Below are 16,763 nucleotides of genomic sequence, written 5' to 3' on the forward strand. Positions count from 1 at the left end.
TACCTTAAACTATATTTTTCCAACTTGACATTTTATGACTTTTCCTAAAGGGACCCCATCATTAGAAAAAGTCATACTTTATTTTTGTTTATGTTTCCATGTGGGCTGTACACCACTAGGGTACAAAGATTGTCTTATGGGTCATTTTTGACCCGTGAATTATAAAAACATTTAAAACAGCACAAAAAAGTTCAGTTTTTTTTCCCTTTCGATATAATTAATTCAGAAGTAATTACTTCAAATTTATATGTAAAAGACCACACTAGTCCTTGTATGTGTTTGTTTGTCTGAGTAAAACTACCTAAATGTGTTTGTTTACATTCCATGTTTTTCTATAAATATAACACTTAATCAAAATATTTCTATTTTTGTATGTGCTTTAAAATGACTGGTGTGTGAAGTTATGAGTGAATCTTGAATGGATTTTGGAGATTGAATTTTGTCCTTTGCCTGACACCGTAGCTCCACAAGAGGGAGATCTGTAAAGGTAGCCAAACAGGTGTAGGTAACAAGGGAGCTCCTTTGCTTTGTTTGAGCCTGAGCCACAAAGTTTGATCTCCAGGCTCCAGCTTAACTTTCTTCATTTGCACACACAAAAAGGGACTTTTGACGCCTGCTTTAAACAACGGAAGAAAAGATTATTAAGCATGCTTGGTGAGTGCAGTGAGGTATGTTTGTTTGCTTTCATTGAAACATTGTATCTGTATGTAACTTTGTATCAGTGTGTATGTATTTGACTAGGCCTAAATGACTTTTGAGTAAATTAATGCCTCTGATGTTTTTAATATTGATGAACAAAATATGACAATTGTACTGTGAAGACTGTGATTTGATGTTTTGTTTGTATACCCCAACACACAGTTTTCACGGCGCTAAGGTGAACCTGATGATTCTGCTGCAACAAAAATAAAAGACACCTTGAGCATCTGTCGAGACTCTCTTTTGGAATCCAAGGGTTGCTACATTATATAATAGCAATAATAAACCTTTATTATGTAAAAGAAAACAAGAAAACTGTTGGTCCAACTGACAGTTGGTTTGTGGTTTTAAAAAAAAAAGTGTAATCCTGAAAACTGGTGATTGTCTTTCTGTCTTGTGTAACAAAAAATACATGATAAAAAATGAGTTGAGTTGAGTTGAATAGATAAATAACAGGTGGTTTCATCATACAAAATAGATTTTGGATTTAAAATTCAATTAAGTTGCTTTATGTTGGGGCTTTGGTAGGGCGGGTCATTTTTGACCCATAGGACAAGGGGAGTAAACACAATGTTAAGACCGCACAAGGGTTAAATCATTAGTGCAAATACTTACAAAGGGTTTTTTAAGTAAATCTTATGAGTTGTTTTTTTCAGTGTGACCACAGTCAATAAAATAGATTGGCAAGAATTGAATTAAACTGGCTCGTTTTTTGTACATATCCTGTTTTCTTTCACCGGGTTTTCTTATTCAATGTGTCATCCTGGGTCTGTGGATCACCTCATGAAAAAGCTCGTTACCGGTCAAAAGAAAAGTCACGTTTTCCAATTTCAAAATTCAAGGACAACAACGGCGGATGCGCGCACTGGTGGAAATTTCTCCCCACTGCCGCTGCTGGGAACGCGCTTCATCGCTGTCATCAGTACAACATCAGCATCTTCCGGGGGGCGCGCAGAAAATCAGGAGGTGGAGGACGGAGAAACGAATAGGGAGAGAGACCGAGGGAGAGGAGACATACTGGATAAAGGCTACGACAAGATAATGGAGTCGAGGCGGTGGAGGACGTCGGATTTACGGGAAAGGACTGTTGAAATTTGACAGTGGGCTCGTGTCGAAGGCTGGTTTCTTTGTTTTCTTTTTCTTTCTTTTTTTTTTTTACGTTTCACTGCGTTTGATTTCCACATGCTGCGTGGACATTAAAGGCGAGCATAGGAAGGGGAGCACCCCACGGATGCCTCGGAAGGTAAAAACGGGGTCTACCGCGGGCGCTGCACAGGCAACAAGACGCGTTTCATCTCACTGAAGGTAATAAAGGACATCCTTATGACAGCTCTGGACTGATGGATGAGGACGAAAAACAGCTTTAGCCCCCTCCACCTGATGACTGTGTATTAAAGGAAAAAAAATCCTATTTTGATGGATTTTAGTTAATCATTTATAGTAGCCCCAAGCAAACCAGCCTCAGACAGCAATGTTGAATCACTGGTGTTGGTAAATTATTCATTAGAGGTATAAGTAGGCTATGATTTTATATTGCTTTAATGTAGCATTCCCCCCCCCCCCCCCCTGCTCATTTTTATAATGTTTAGTGAAAAAGTCAGGTTTTCAGTTTCCGTTTGTATCGTATGATTTTTAGGCCCATTTAGTAGCCTTTAACAGCCACACAGGAAACAGCCAAAGCGGGGGAATATTGGCGCAGGGGAGCTTTAAATAGAGAAAGGGGGGGGTGGGGGGTGGGAGAGAGATCTGAATCTTGAGGTGTGTTAAGCTGTGTGAGCATTTTTTTTTAATTACTTTTTTTTTTTTTTTACTTCTTGTAAGAGTAAAAAAGAAAAAAGGGGGGAGGGGGGCAGGGCAGGGTGTAAACAGGTATAGCTGTAAGGAAAATAAACTAAGTAACAAAGAAAAAAAAAGAAACAATAATACCAAACATGTTGCCTTCCCAAGAAGCCTCCAAGATCTACCATGACAATTATATGCGCAACTCCCGGGCCATCGGGGTGCTGTGGGCCATCTTCACCATCTGCTTCGCCATCGTCAACGTGGTGGTGTTCATACAGCCCTACTGGATCGGCGACAGCGTCAACACACCGCAGGCCGGCTACTTCGGCCTCTTCCACTACTGCGTGGGCATCGGACCGTCGCCCAGCCGGGAGTTCAACTGCGTGGGCAGCTTCTCCGACTTCAGCTCCATCCCGTCCGGAGCCTTCAAGGCGGCCTCCGTGTTCGTGCTGCTGTCCATGGTGCTGATCCTCAGCTGCATCGCCTGCATGGCTCTCTTCTTCTTCTGCAACACCTCCACCGTTTACAAGACCTGTGCCTGGATGCAGCTGCTGTGCGGTACGTTGCTTTTTTTTGTTTTGTTGTTGTTCTCCTGTGTAGCCTAAGATTTGATTTATATATCAAATCTTGCCAAGGCAAGGCATCTTTATTTGGGTATATATATAGCGCATTTCATACCACAGGCAACTCAGTGTGCTTTACATAAAGACAAGGCATTTAAAAGAACAGCATAAAGCAGCATAAAATAAAGCAATTCAAAGAGAAAAAAAATAGAATAAAAAATTAAAACACAAAAAGCAATTAAAGAATAGGGGAAAAAGAAAGATATAAACTCAACCATAAGCACACCGTAAGAGAAATGTTTTTAACCTGGATTTAAAAGTGCTCACAGTTGGGGCTGATTTCAGTTCTGCTGGTAGTTTGTTCCAGTTGTGTGCAGCATAACAGCTAAAAGCTGCTTCACCGGCTCCAGTTTGAACTCTGGGCTCCACTATCTGACCTGAGTCAGCAGATCTCAGAGCTCTGCTGGGTTTATACTCTACCAGCATGTCATTCATGTATTCTGGACCTAAACCATTCCGTGATTTGTAGACGAGTAGCAGAACTTTAAAATCTATTCTGTATCTGACCGGGAGCCAATGTAAAGACTTGAGAACTGGGGTGATGTGATGTGATCTCTTTGTTCTGGTTAAAACTCGGGCTGCAGCGTTCTGAATGAGCTGCAGCTGTTTGAGACTCTTTTGGGGGAGTCCAGTCAGGAGACCGCTACAGTAGTCGAGTCTGCTGGAGATGAAAGCATGAATCAGCTTCTCCTGATCTGTTTGGGACATGAAACCCTTCATTCTGGATATGTTCTTAAGTTGATAAAAGGAATCCAAGACGCAAGAAAGAAAAAAAAAACACTAACCCAAAATACAACCGACAAAAGATTAAGATACGATTAAATAAAATTCCAAGAGACTTTTTCTTTCACCACTTTCCAAAATGACTTTTTAGCAACACATTTCAGAGGGCAGTATCTCGGGAATCTCTCATCGACTCATGTGACTCTTCACCTGCATGAGCAGAAATAAGGTGAAAAGTCTGTGTGCAGCATTTTCATCGTCTTTTAGTGGGTTAGAATAAAATGCTGAAGCCTTAATTGCACGCAGACCCTGTTTTGTTACAGCTCGTTAAGAGTGTTGTACAGATTTCCCTCCATTACAACAACTCGACAGAGAGTGTGAACGCATTTTACTGATTACTGAAACAGTGACGGAGATAACAGAGCCGGAGCTCCCCCTTGTTACCATTGATATTCTGGGGATACACCGCATCTCAAAAGCAGGCAGCAGCAGGATCATTACTTTATGCTGATGAAATGCAAATGCCATTCATTCATTCATCAAACCATTTGTGTAAGAAGCGGAGCAGGGAGGTGTGATACAGCTCGGTGGAGATAGGAATTCCTGCGGTGGCGGCTGCTATTTTGAGAATAGCATAGGTGATGGTTTTTGTCTCCGCTCCTGTGGGTATAGATTACAGTATTGTTGAGATGATTGAGGACTCCCGAGCACAGTAGTGCTGCCTTCAGAGGACGTAGGTGACATCTGTGATGGTTGGACGCCTTTTTGAAAATAGCACAGCGTGGGAGAGAAGGTCAGATGGAGGAGGATGCCAGGTGAAACTTTATAAGGTCACATACGGTCCGACCATCAGTCCAAAATCCAAAAGTATTCACATTTCTATGTCATGAGAAAAGGAAGGAAATATATCCAACAAATGAAGCCTTTTCTTTTGAGACTTCTAATCATTTTTATTATTTTACTGCCACAAAATACAGATTTCTGTATATCATTGAGGAAAGTCCATCTCCGACGATTAGATGTTACTAGGATTTAACCTCTTGGAACAAAGATCATCATGCAGCAAATCTCAGAAGCTGCAGAAAAAGAAAAAGAAAATCACGATCACTCTCAGACACGCATCTCCAAGCAAGCCTCCTGTGTATATCCGACTTCTTTATAAGCTGATCAGCGTGATAAATAGGCCAGGCAGAATAGCGTGGGAGTCAGGTTTTTGTACAGAAACAGTCAGCATGCTGAATGAGAGGGAGGGAGAGAGATCAGCACTTTTTTCCTGCGGTATTGTTCTTTTCCTCATCCTCATCTGCCCACTCTGTCCTCTGTTCTGCCGAGTGTGTTGAAAGGGTTTGCTGCTCCACAATCAGCACAGATCAGACAGAACAGCAGACGTACAGATTTTTTTTCTCTTTGTCTGAATCTTCATGACTTGACAGGACTTGAGCCTCGGTGTTCCTGCGAGCCATTAATCAAGAAAAGTAACGGAAAGACGCAACGAAGGACGAGGTGTTCAGATCATTTTCTGAAGCAGATTATGGAATATAAAGAATTCTCCAATACAACAAATGGATATCTCATTTTTCTAAATTTTCCTTGTTTAGATTATTCTTCTGTGTCATGGAGCTCAACTCTGACTAATTACTGGACAGATGTTGGTTATTAAGTTGTAAAGTTGATTCTAGATTAAAAAATAAATAAATAATTAAACTTGTTTACCTAAGAGTTAAAAATGAAAAAATATTGAATAATAACGTTTCGATGTGTATTTACAGTTATGTAAAAGTAAAACACATACTTCGTCAATTTGGCTAAATTCAAATCGAGCAACAATATCAGGTCTTAAAATGAGTTAAATACAGCTTTAAATTAACGACAACAAATGACATAAGTGTCATTATTTCTCAAAAAAAGAGAAAGCCTCTTCTCTCTAAAAAGAACATGGCAGCACAGCTTAGGTTTGCAAAGCTGCATCTGAACAAACCACAAGACTTCTGGAACAATGTCCTTTGGACAGACCAGACCAAAGTGGAGATGTTTGCTCATAATGCACAGCGGCACGTTTGGAGGAAACCAAACACAGCATATCAGCACAAACACCTCACACCAGCTGTCAAGCACGGTGGTGGAGGGCTGATGATCTGGGCTTGTTCTGCAGCCACAGGACCTGGGCACCTCGCAGTCACTGAGTCCACCATGAACTCCTCTGGATACCAAAGTGTTCTAGAGTCAGATGTGAGACCGTCTGTCCGACAGCTAAAGCTGGGCTGAAACTGGCTCACCAACAGGACAAAGATCCCTAACGCTGTGCAGAAACCAATCCTGCAAACCTCAATGAGCTGAAGCAGCGCTGGAAACAAGAGTGGGCCGAGATTCCTCCTCAATGATGTGAGAGATAACGTCACACAGAGAACCATTACATCAACTTACTGCTGCTGAAGGTGCTTCTACAAGCTGCTGGATTGTGGTGTGGACTCACGCTTAGTTTTCATTAAATATGTCATGAGCTGCTGTTCTTTTGAAGTTGTTTTTAATCTCATAAGGACCAGATTATTCTTTTATGTCCTCAGTTGTAAAACCTTGGAATGGAAACAGGGATTGGTTTCTTTGTATTGTATAAAGCTCAACAGTTTGCTCCAGTGGCTCCAAACCTGTGAAGGTTTCGCTGTCCTTCCTGTGGATGTTTGGTGAAGGTAAGTCGTCTAATAGGCTTGGCAGACAGCCTAATGTTGTTCACCACCTTGGAGATGATCATTTAATCATCCACTCTGCCCTGGTGGATGGAGCAGCAGGTCTCCTGGCATAGCACAGTAACAAAGTAATCACAGCGAATACTATAAGGGCCAAGCTGAACCGTTGGTGGCCCTAAGTTTTGGCCAAACGGAACGAGAGCATCATTTACCGAGCAGGCTGGACTCTGAGTGTGGTGGTTGGCTAATGTTTGCTACAGTAACAAAAAGGAACCTTGAAATGTTAGCATCCACCTCCTCACCCTAATATCCAGTTTGACAATCCATGCAGGACAGCAGTTTTCTTGCTGTAGTCGACAATCAAATTCTGGATGAGTGGCTCATAACAGTAGAGAGATTAAAGGGACTTATTGGTTTAGGAAAGATTGAGTAAAAGATGAGAAATAAATTGAACCTGGGCCAAAACACTGAGGTGCAGGACTCTTGGCAGCCAAACTGACACAGAGCGTCTTGGCATCTATAACCTGAAAACAGGCCAGAGTTGGCTTTTATGTAAGATGAGCTGACCAAATGTGAATGAGGTTAAAGCCTTTGACAATTACTTCAAGATGGAAACTCTCAAGCATACAGCGTGACAACACATATCAACGTGTAAAACGCAGCCCGGCCAAGTCAAAAAAAACCAAAATCACCAGCAGCAATACGTGCTGCTGTGAGAAACCCGAGAAGAAATTAATACGAAGCCGTACAGGGGCCAAAGCCGGGGTCTTTGCAGCTGATAATCCAATTAACTTTAGGCTTAGCTCAGTATCATAAAACCTGTTTATCGCCATAGTAAGTCAGGCACATGAAAGGACAAGTAAGTCTTTCTTTTCTTTCTTGACATTTCCACTGAAAAAGCCGTTGTTATTGATCCGTTTGTATAATGAGAGATAATCAATCATACGACGTGGTCACATTCATCCTATTGAGGATCAGGGGCATGGCTGGAGCCTATCCCAGCTCAGGTTACAGTCCATTATAAAGCCAACACATAGACAAAAAACTATGCACGCTCACTCCTGAGGTCGATATAGAATCGCTTACGTGTACGTTTTTGGACAGCGGGAGGAAACCAGAGGATCTGGAGAGAAAAAAAACGACACAAGCAAACTCCTCACAGAAAGGCCCCAGCTGAGGTTAGAACCAGAAACCAACGGTGCTGACCACCATACCATCGTGGCATGAGCTGTGAAAATGACTTAACACTCCAGTGCACAGTCATGCCTCCTTCTATAAAAGAGGACATCTAAAAATAGAATGACAGTTTACCAGCAGAGTAATGAATGATCATAGCCGCATATCAACTTTTACACTTGAGACCATAGAAGTGAAAAGTATCCACATCAGCTCCAATTAAAAACTCTATAAACACCGTTTCAGCATCTAAAAAGCTTAGCTGGGGAAACGGTGTCAGAAAGCGTTCCTTTAAAGACGTTGAGTCACTGGTTCGTTAGTTCTCCGGACGTTGTTCTTACACTTTTATTTATTGCTTATACCTACATTCATGCAGAGTTGGGGATGTCTTCCCTAACACACTGAAAAAAATGCTCCAAATTTAAACCAGTACAACTCATTCTAACCACAGAATGTAAGAAGAAAATGCAAATGTAGGGAAATACCTTTGTTTCAGATGGGTTTCCTTTGGTGTTGATATTCCGACGCACTGGCTGAGGACAGAAAGATAGACTGAAAGCAAACATCATTCTGAATCAGCAACTTGCAAACAAAGGCAGTTTTCAGTTTTCTTTTCACACCATGATTCCCCTCAGCAGAACCTGCTGGTCAGGTTTAGGCACCACAAGCACTTGGTTTGGTTTAGGCAGGGTTCGGCAACCTTAGACACTCAAAGAGCTATTTGGACCAGTTTCCCACAGTAAAGAAAACACAGCAAATACAGCACCTTTATGCCATGTACAAAAACCTCTTTCTAATTCTGCAAGTAACAAAAACACTTTGACCTCAAGGTTACTTTCAAATAAAATACTCCGCGTCTATATGAGTCCTCCTCGTATTTATCAAACTTCAACTTAAATGATCCACCTGCAGCAAATCCATCCGTCTGTGTGTTTATTCTGAAAATGTCTTGAAACATTTGACTTTTTGTTGTTTGCCAACTTCTCACCACATGGACCTACATTAATGCAAATGAATCCGCCCACGTAGCATTAAACGTTCGGTTTCTTCTCTTGGATTCATTCATGTTCGGCCGCACATTGGCAGTTGTGACCGACAAAAAAAATGAAACCTGTTTTATTTTGGTGCTACGGGATCACCATAATCTTCATTTTTAGAATTACATTAAAAAAAATAAAATGCATTTAAAATAAATGCTCATTACTTATTTTCCAAAAGCCACAGGGGGCCGCAGAGGAGGGATGAAAGAGCCACATCCGGAGCTGCCGACCCCTGGGTTAAAGAATCCCATCTGCTTGGTCAAAGGGGAAGTACGTTTGTTTTTTTTTTTTGTTTTTTTTTTTTTTTTAAACCTGGATCTTATTTCTGGCGTAAAATACGATCATCTACTCACCGATAACAGTTTAGAAGATATTTAGATCCGCGTATATCCATATAACGGGAGAGATCAGGGCAGAGACAATACAGCCTCTAAATAAGGCATTATCTGTCTTTATTTCACCAATACTTTAAGACCAATGAATGAATGAACACGTACTATTGCACTGTGAGCTCAGAGCTGCTGTTTTGTTGTTATTGGGGGCTTTCGACACACAAATCTACTGGGATGACGTCATCAACGCGCGCCGCTGCACACGGAGTTTGCTGCTGCTAGTTTTGTGCAACATGGCAGGATATTTATCAGATTTCGATGACGTGAACGACAACTTTGAGTATGATGGAGTGAATTAGCTGTGCTACAGCGGCGTGCGTCAATGACATCATCCCAGTAGACGTGTGTGTAGAAAGCCCCCCGATAACAACAACACGGCAGCTCTGAACTAACAGAGCAATAGTTCCCCGTTAAGTTCAGGCAACACAACCTTCAAGTTAGGTTGAGGCACTAAAAATTGCGTCTTTTGGGAAGGAAAAATGTTTGTTGGTTTTAAATATGATCGTTGTTAATCCTGCACAGAGGATAATAACATGGAAATAATTTACTACGTTAACATGGTAGTTTGAAAACTGACACGAAAGGCTTCCTGCTGCTTTAATTTGCTATATCAGTGTGTCCTGATGAAACAACAGTACTGGGTGCCATCAGAGTGCAAATATGCTGACTGTTACAGCTGTTTGCAACAGCTTGAAACAGGTGATTGTTTCTTCATGCTTTAATCAGATTCTCCAGTGATTTGTTGTTGTGACAAAACAAGCGGCCTCTAATTAATTCTGTTAAACAGCTGGTTCGTTATGTAATAAAGAAATCTTTTATTTAAAGTATTCTATTCATGGTGATGACGACAACCACAAATGGTGTTTGTTTGTGACTTAGAACTTCCGTCTCAGCCTGAAGATGCCCGTTGCTGGTTTGGAAAATCCAAAGCATCGGTCAAACAGCGTCTAGGTTATCCAGGTTTTCCCGTATTTAACTAAATCAGTCGATCAAAATAAAGTCAGACAACACATCATTCAGAGGGGAATAACGTAACAAGGAGAAGTCTGGATAAATGTACTTCATGACAGTTTAAATCAATGGGATTTGTAAACTTCGTGGAAGATGAGATTTGACTTACAGGAGAGACATTTTAAAGACATCCGGAATTGTTACCGTGTATAATGTGCAAAGCTGACATTAAAATCACCGACTAGAGCAGGTGGCATAAAAATCTACCCTAACCGTGAAGAGAGGTTAGGAATAAATCCTCACAGGGTGTAGTTAACGTTACGAAAACAACACTGACTTCCACTGAAATGATCAACAGTTTTCTGTAAGTAGATTTAAAAGTGGACAACTGGAACTTCAGCAGGGAAAATAAGTCAACAGTGAGGTCAGAAGGGTGGAGAACACATCAAAAACACTGAAATGGTAAAAGTGGCTTCGGTCAGAGCCATTAAAGAATCAACAGCTGCCTGCTAATGGGTGGCTTTCTTCCTTTCTTTCCCCGGTTATGTCACAGCTCAGTGGGAAAGTGAATAATGGGCTCATTTTACAGATAAAATCTAGAATAAGCAGCTTTTTTTTCACCCTCACATGAAATAAGCAAGGGGAGGCCGAGATTTCCCAAACACACCAAAGCTCTGCTTTGCTTTTGATTAATTCAGTGGGAGATGCTTTTGGGGGAAACTGCTGGAGCATAAGTTTAAACACACCTTGGTTGAACAAAGATGAATTTAGTGCAAAAAAAAATAAAAATCAAGCAAAGTTTGATTTTTCTTAATCCCCAAAGACTAACAGGGTTCCACCACATCTTCTCTCCTCTTCCATTTTTCTCCTGTCCTCATCCTCCTCAAAGCTCAGCAGCTCCAACCACTGGCTCCCTTTCGCGGTCCTCTCCTCCATCAGCACATGCCTTCATCCCTCCTTCTTGTCTGAACCTGTCTGATGCAATATTAAACAGAACTAAGCAGGACATGGGCCATGGCACAGGAGAGCAGCTCTCGGGAGAGACGACCTGTCAGCGACTGTTCAGTCTTAGTGCATCTGTGTAAAAGAAAGAAAATGTGGAAACAGTGTGTGAACTCGAGGAATGGAGTGTGGATTTAAAAATATCCATACAATGGAATGAGATATTGTGCACCATGGTGAGTTGAACATTGTGGTATTGGTATACACTGGTTTGCTGAGTGAATACTTTTGGCAATATAGCGTATAAGCAGATGAAATGAGTTTCCTTTAGAGGGTGTCTGGGCTCAACCTTAGAGAGACGAGGAGGAGCTTGACCATCCGGAGGGAACCCGGAGTAGAGCCGCTGCTCATCTGCATAGAAAGAAGTCGGCTGAGCTAGTTCGGGTGTCTAGTTAGGACCCGTTGCCTCCGCCACCCGACCTCGGCTAAGTGGCACAGTTCCTGCTCTACCTGAGAAAACTGATCGACGGGCTACTATGTTTAAAGGGGTAGTTCACCTCTTTTGACATGAAGCTGTATGACATCCCATACTAGTAATATTATTTATGAACATTTTCCTACCCCCCGCTGTGTCCTGTGAGCTGAGTAACAGCCTTGTTTCAGGGGTGAAGTAAGTAGTCCGGCTAGTTGGCTGGGGCTTCACAAATAAAGCGTTTTGCTTCTGAAAAGAATATGCATTCAAAAGAGTAATACATTTGCATCACAAAATCGTATCTTCCGAAAAAGTTACACTTCACAATCGCTTGGCGCTAGGTTGCAGTATCAATGCGCGCTGCCGCCTGGCGACAGCTGCGCCTGTTTCACGGTGTTTACTGCTCGGAAAGTGAACGTAATCATGTCTGACTTCGACACCGATGATGAAGACATCCCTTTTACCACAGAGCTAAAGGGATATCTTTATGAACCAGAATATACAGATGCCGAACTTCACCAGATGGAGTTAGAACGGGCAGAGAGAGAGAAGAGAGACAGAGAAGTGGTCCCAGCTGAAGTTGGAGCCACAGCTGCAGCTGTGAGACACAGCGTGAGCGACAAATGGTGGTGCACTTGTTCGAAGCGCCCAGTAATGCCAACGGAGTTGGAGAGCTACTGCTGCCACGAATGGGAACTCATCATGCCACAGATGCAAGACCTTTCAATTGATGAAGAGGCCAGTGTACCAGCTTCTGTCTGGATCACAAATCATAAAGACTTCCCCGCAATCCTGAATGCTGGACCTTTTTCCACGTTCCCAAAATTAACTGGAAGAAGCGACCCAGGCCAGCTCTCCACCTCCAAAATACCAAATAATCATCTTTAGGCCAATTAGAGTTCATCCAATTGATAAAATAAATTAAAATGAATTAATTATTTACAAAATAGCTTAAATTAAAATAATCCAGGTAGATTCAAGTACTTCAATAAAAAAATTAAAGGGATTTAGGAAAAGTTTGAAATATGTAACCCATTTGTAACCTAAAAAAAAAAAAACAATTTAGGAAACTTACCACTACATGTTTGATCAAGTTAGGTGTTGAGTTTATGCCATGAAGTCTCTCTCTCTGTCAGAATAAAACATTAAAATGAGGCGTACGCGGGGGGATAAAAATAATGAGGCGTAGAATACCAAAGAGGTAAGAAGAAAAGTAACCAGCTCATTGTAGCCTAATGTAGCGGAGTAAGAGGACAGTTTCTGCTCCACAAATCTACTCAAGTAAAAGTAAAAAGTATAGTGATTTAAAACCACTCCTAGAAGTACATGTAATGGAGTAAATGTAACTCGTTACTACCCACCTCTGCTCATGATTATGGTTCGAGAAACAGCAACATAATTCACTTTTCCGCTGTACTTTGTGTGCAGACAGTCTCTGTGGTCTCAGTTTTTGGGAAATCCCACAAATTAATGTGCTTGTATACATGGGCATATGATGAAAAATGAATTCACACAGCATCGACCCCAGCAGTTGTGAGGACGGTGAATTTTTAACTCACTACACGTAAGAAACACTTTGAATTTTAGCACCTGATGTGAATCACGCAGTGTGGACGCTGACGGGGTTCCTGATGAGCAATCCTGTTAAAGTTCGATTTGATCCCATGTTCTGCTCTTTTATTCATCGTTACGGTAAAGCAGGAGAGCACAAGAAAGAGCATTTGCGTGGAGATGGTGGAGACCGAAGGACAGCCAGCAAAACAAAGTGAATTAACATGGGACTTTATTCGTGTGTAAACTTGCACGCGATGGTGTGAGAGCTGAATTATTAATGAGGACGTTTTCCCTCTGTTCTCTGGAGCCACTGTGGGGCTGTTGGTTTCTCTTCTGCTCTAGTAAATGTGTAATAAAGAACATCTTGGTGTGTTTGTGTGTCCATACTTTAAGCTTTACGTGCACGGTGGATAAATGTGCCTGCGTGCACGGGCTTCCAGCAGTTCCAGTTAAAAAGACGCTGCAGTGGTCGGCTGGAAACGCTGAGAAGCAGAGGGAAGAGTTTCCTCGGGGGATATCCCTGCTCACGCTCTCGCTCTCTGAGATTTCTGTCGGCTTTTCTCGACCAAACGTACATGTTTTAAATATCGGGCGGTTAATAAATAATTCCATAGACACTGTGGTGTTTCTAAAAATATCCTGACAGCTGAATAATGGATTCCTTTGACCTCTCTCATCATCGTCACTTAGTCTGAAAGCGTGTCTGTGTGTGTGCGTCCACGTACCTGTACAAGAAAGAAGCAAAGCCCTGTAAGATTGTTGATTAAATGTATGAGAAATAAATAGAATTTACTCATTAAACCGTACCTCGGCCATGCTTAACATCTACCGTAGACCTTCATTCTCCCTCAGTGTGTCAGGCTAGTTTTGTGAAGCCGGTTTGCAGCTTTATTCATTTGTTCACTTCTTTCTTTCAGATAACATCCTCTTCTTTTAATTCAATAATCAAATAAAATTCCTATTTGTTATAGTTTAGTGATTTTGACCCATGAGTGGCCGCCTGCTGCAAAGCTCCGGACATCTTATGTATTTCTTTGCATCTTTTTTTAAGATGTTTCTGTGAAAACGGATCTTTTAAAAACGCTTTGGGTGTTGTGCTGCTGGAGGGATTTCTGCTCGTTCCTGGTTTGATGCGTAACTATGGCAAACGGAAAACTGTCTGCATGTTGGAGCAGTCGATTGAGCTAATGCCTGGAATAAGATCCCAATTACAGATGAGTTGAAGAGGGGAAGAAATATGGAGAGAAAGGAGGAGGAAGTTTAAACCTTTTTCTTCCTTTGATCATCTTATGAAGTGGGAGATCACCGGCGTAGGAAATGAATGACCTTTGGGGTGCTTTTTCTACTCTGCTTTAAGACTATAAGGGCAGACAAAAGGAGTGAAGAAGGAGGGATTACAGAGCCTGTTCACAACAGATGGTGTAATCCTGGAGAAGGAGAGTTGAACTGTTTGCTGTGGATTCCTGTCCATGCTGTCTACTGAGAGAGAGACACACACAAAAACACCACCCAAACCCATTCACGGTAATCCGTAAGGATGTCTGCCACACCTCTTTGTCTACATAAGCACATCTTTAATGATACTGTAGCAATATAAGTTCCCTTCGGAGATTGATAAAGTGTTATTGAATCAGATTTAAGTGAATTGAAAGCCTGATGCGACCTCCAAACACACACGAGTGCATTCACATTTCGCACCGGCTCTTTAAGGGTTAAAGCGGTGTGCAGTGGCTGCCAGCATTTGTTTTGTTGATCGAGGACACAGTACAAGGACATCCGGGTGGTGATGGGCACATCCCTTCTGTTGGGATCGAACCCGTCATTGGGTGCTTTTCATCATTTTTACCCCCGTGCTCTAGGATGGTCCAATCTCTTAAAACCCCTCCAGGGAACAAAAGTCCTGGACAAATGTCCAAAAGAACAGAAAAAATTAATACATCATCACGGTGCAGGACTGACGAAACTACCACTGTTTCATGCTGGTTGAATAAGCACGAACACAATCAGGGAAAACATGACTTAAAGGCGGGGTAGGGGATCTTTTTCTGGAACATTTTTTTACATATTGCTTGAAATACTCTTCACACCCCCATTGCAACTTAATTAATTAATTAAAAGTTTTGACACAAATATGAAAAGTTTTAGTGGCCTGTAGAACGTACAATCTAGGAAAAACAGTATCCAATCATACTGAACGGACCGTTCACAATGATTGGATACTGATGCCGTCTATCAAACTGCAAGCTGCTCCTCCCTCCCCCTCCTTCTCCCTGTGCGCGTACCCTGCTCCGTGAACGAATTACATGTTCAGAAGCTTGGCAGGAAGCTAAACTAGAGCCAGCTTGGCTAGCACCTAGCATTATTAAACGTATAGTTATCATATACTAAATACTAAATACTAAATACGGCAACGATCGATGCTTGCTGTCAGAACAGCGCTCGTGCACCTTCATGCTCGTGCGCGTTCATGTACTCTAGAGGCGTGCCTTCGGGGGGAAAGTGAAGAAAAGGGTTGGGACTTTTTACCTGTGTATTTTCAAAATGCAGCTTCGCTGGACTCAAAATCCAGGATCTCCTACCCTACCTTTAATTTGGTTATTTTTGAACAATTTAAAAATAAAAGAAAGAAAGCCTCAAAACCAAAATATATCTTCGTCAGATTTAAAAACTGCTGCCACTCACCCTCCTGTCCGAGTATCTATTCACACCAATCACAGTTTGAAAACTTTGAAAGTTATCTCCTCATGTTTCGTAAAGGAAGGCCGAGTGTATCCTTGGTTAAAGGAGATAAACTTCTTTTCATCAGCATTTTGCTGATTCAAAACGTTATGAAACTATTTCTCAATATTCCCTTCTGCAACACTGCAGTTTCCCCTTTGGAGATAAATATATTTCTGTGGCTATTTTTGTGCACGTACACAAATAAAAAAAAAAAAAAAAGAGATTTTCCTGTTGCTGGAAACAAATCATGAGATTATCTTTGAGAGAAACTCACAAAGTTTCGAGTCTGTTCTCAAGACTGAAAATGACTTTGTTCAAATGACACTGGCTCAGAGTTGGGTTTCAGACTAAATGCAAACCTCGTTTTTCAAAATATTAATCTAACATGCTGCACATGGTTCCTGCACTGGTACGGACTGTTTGCAGCGGACATGGCGTTGCCCATGTCGTCTTTTCCAATCTCCATTCAACCAGTTAGATTTACGGTTAAATGAATCATAATTAAAGCTGCGTGCACCGTCTCAATGCTATGCAACCAAATCATTTAAAAAGCAACAAAGTCATCAAACCACGCGGGAAAAGGAGCACGAAATGCCGTGAGGCACAGTTTGGTAAAAAAAAAGAAAAAAAAAAAGAAAAAAGAAAGAAAGTTGTTTCAGCTTCAGTTTTGTACATTTTCAAGAGAAAACCAAGATGTTTCCCAGACATTTTCTGTCTGATAAATGGCAAATAAGTGAACTAAAAATAAAAAAAGAGACTATTTATAGTCATGAGTAGGCTTGAAAGAGTGTAAAGACAGGATGAAAGAGTGAAAGCTGCATGCCAAGTGGGCCAGTGATCCCTGGCAGCAGCATCTTGTAAAGTGCCCCCTCAGCAATCCACACTATCTCACACACACTCACACACACTCGGTTTGATCTCAACTCCAATAAAAGCTCTGTATATCAGCGAGGAGGCCGTTCATTAGATAGATGGAGGACATCAGGCCAAGGTCCACTCACAGC

At 41.6% G+C, this 16,763-nt stretch overlaps 1 protein-coding gene across 1 annotated transcript in view; it reads left to right on the forward strand.

Annotated features, from left to right (window-relative positions):
• The first annotated feature begins 2,505 nt into the window (after positions 1-2,505).
• lhfpl4a (LHFPL tetraspan subfamily member 4a) overlaps positions 2,506-16,763 on the forward strand; it is a 37,169-nt gene continuing 22,911 nt past the window's right edge. Inside the window, exon 1 of the mRNA XM_075476118.1 lies at positions 2,506-3,039. Within this exon, the coding sequence (XP_075332233.1) occupies positions 2,631-3,039 (409 nt within the window). The 5' untranslated portion in view covers positions 2,506-2,630. The remainder of the gene's footprint in view (positions 3,040-16,763) is intronic.

This window comes from Odontesthes bonariensis, chromosome 10 (genome assembly GCF_027942865.1).
Source record: "Odontesthes bonariensis isolate fOdoBon6 chromosome 10, fOdoBon6.hap1, whole genome shotgun sequence".
NCBI lineage: Eukaryota > Metazoa > Chordata > Actinopteri > Atheriniformes > Atherinopsidae > Odontesthes > Odontesthes bonariensis.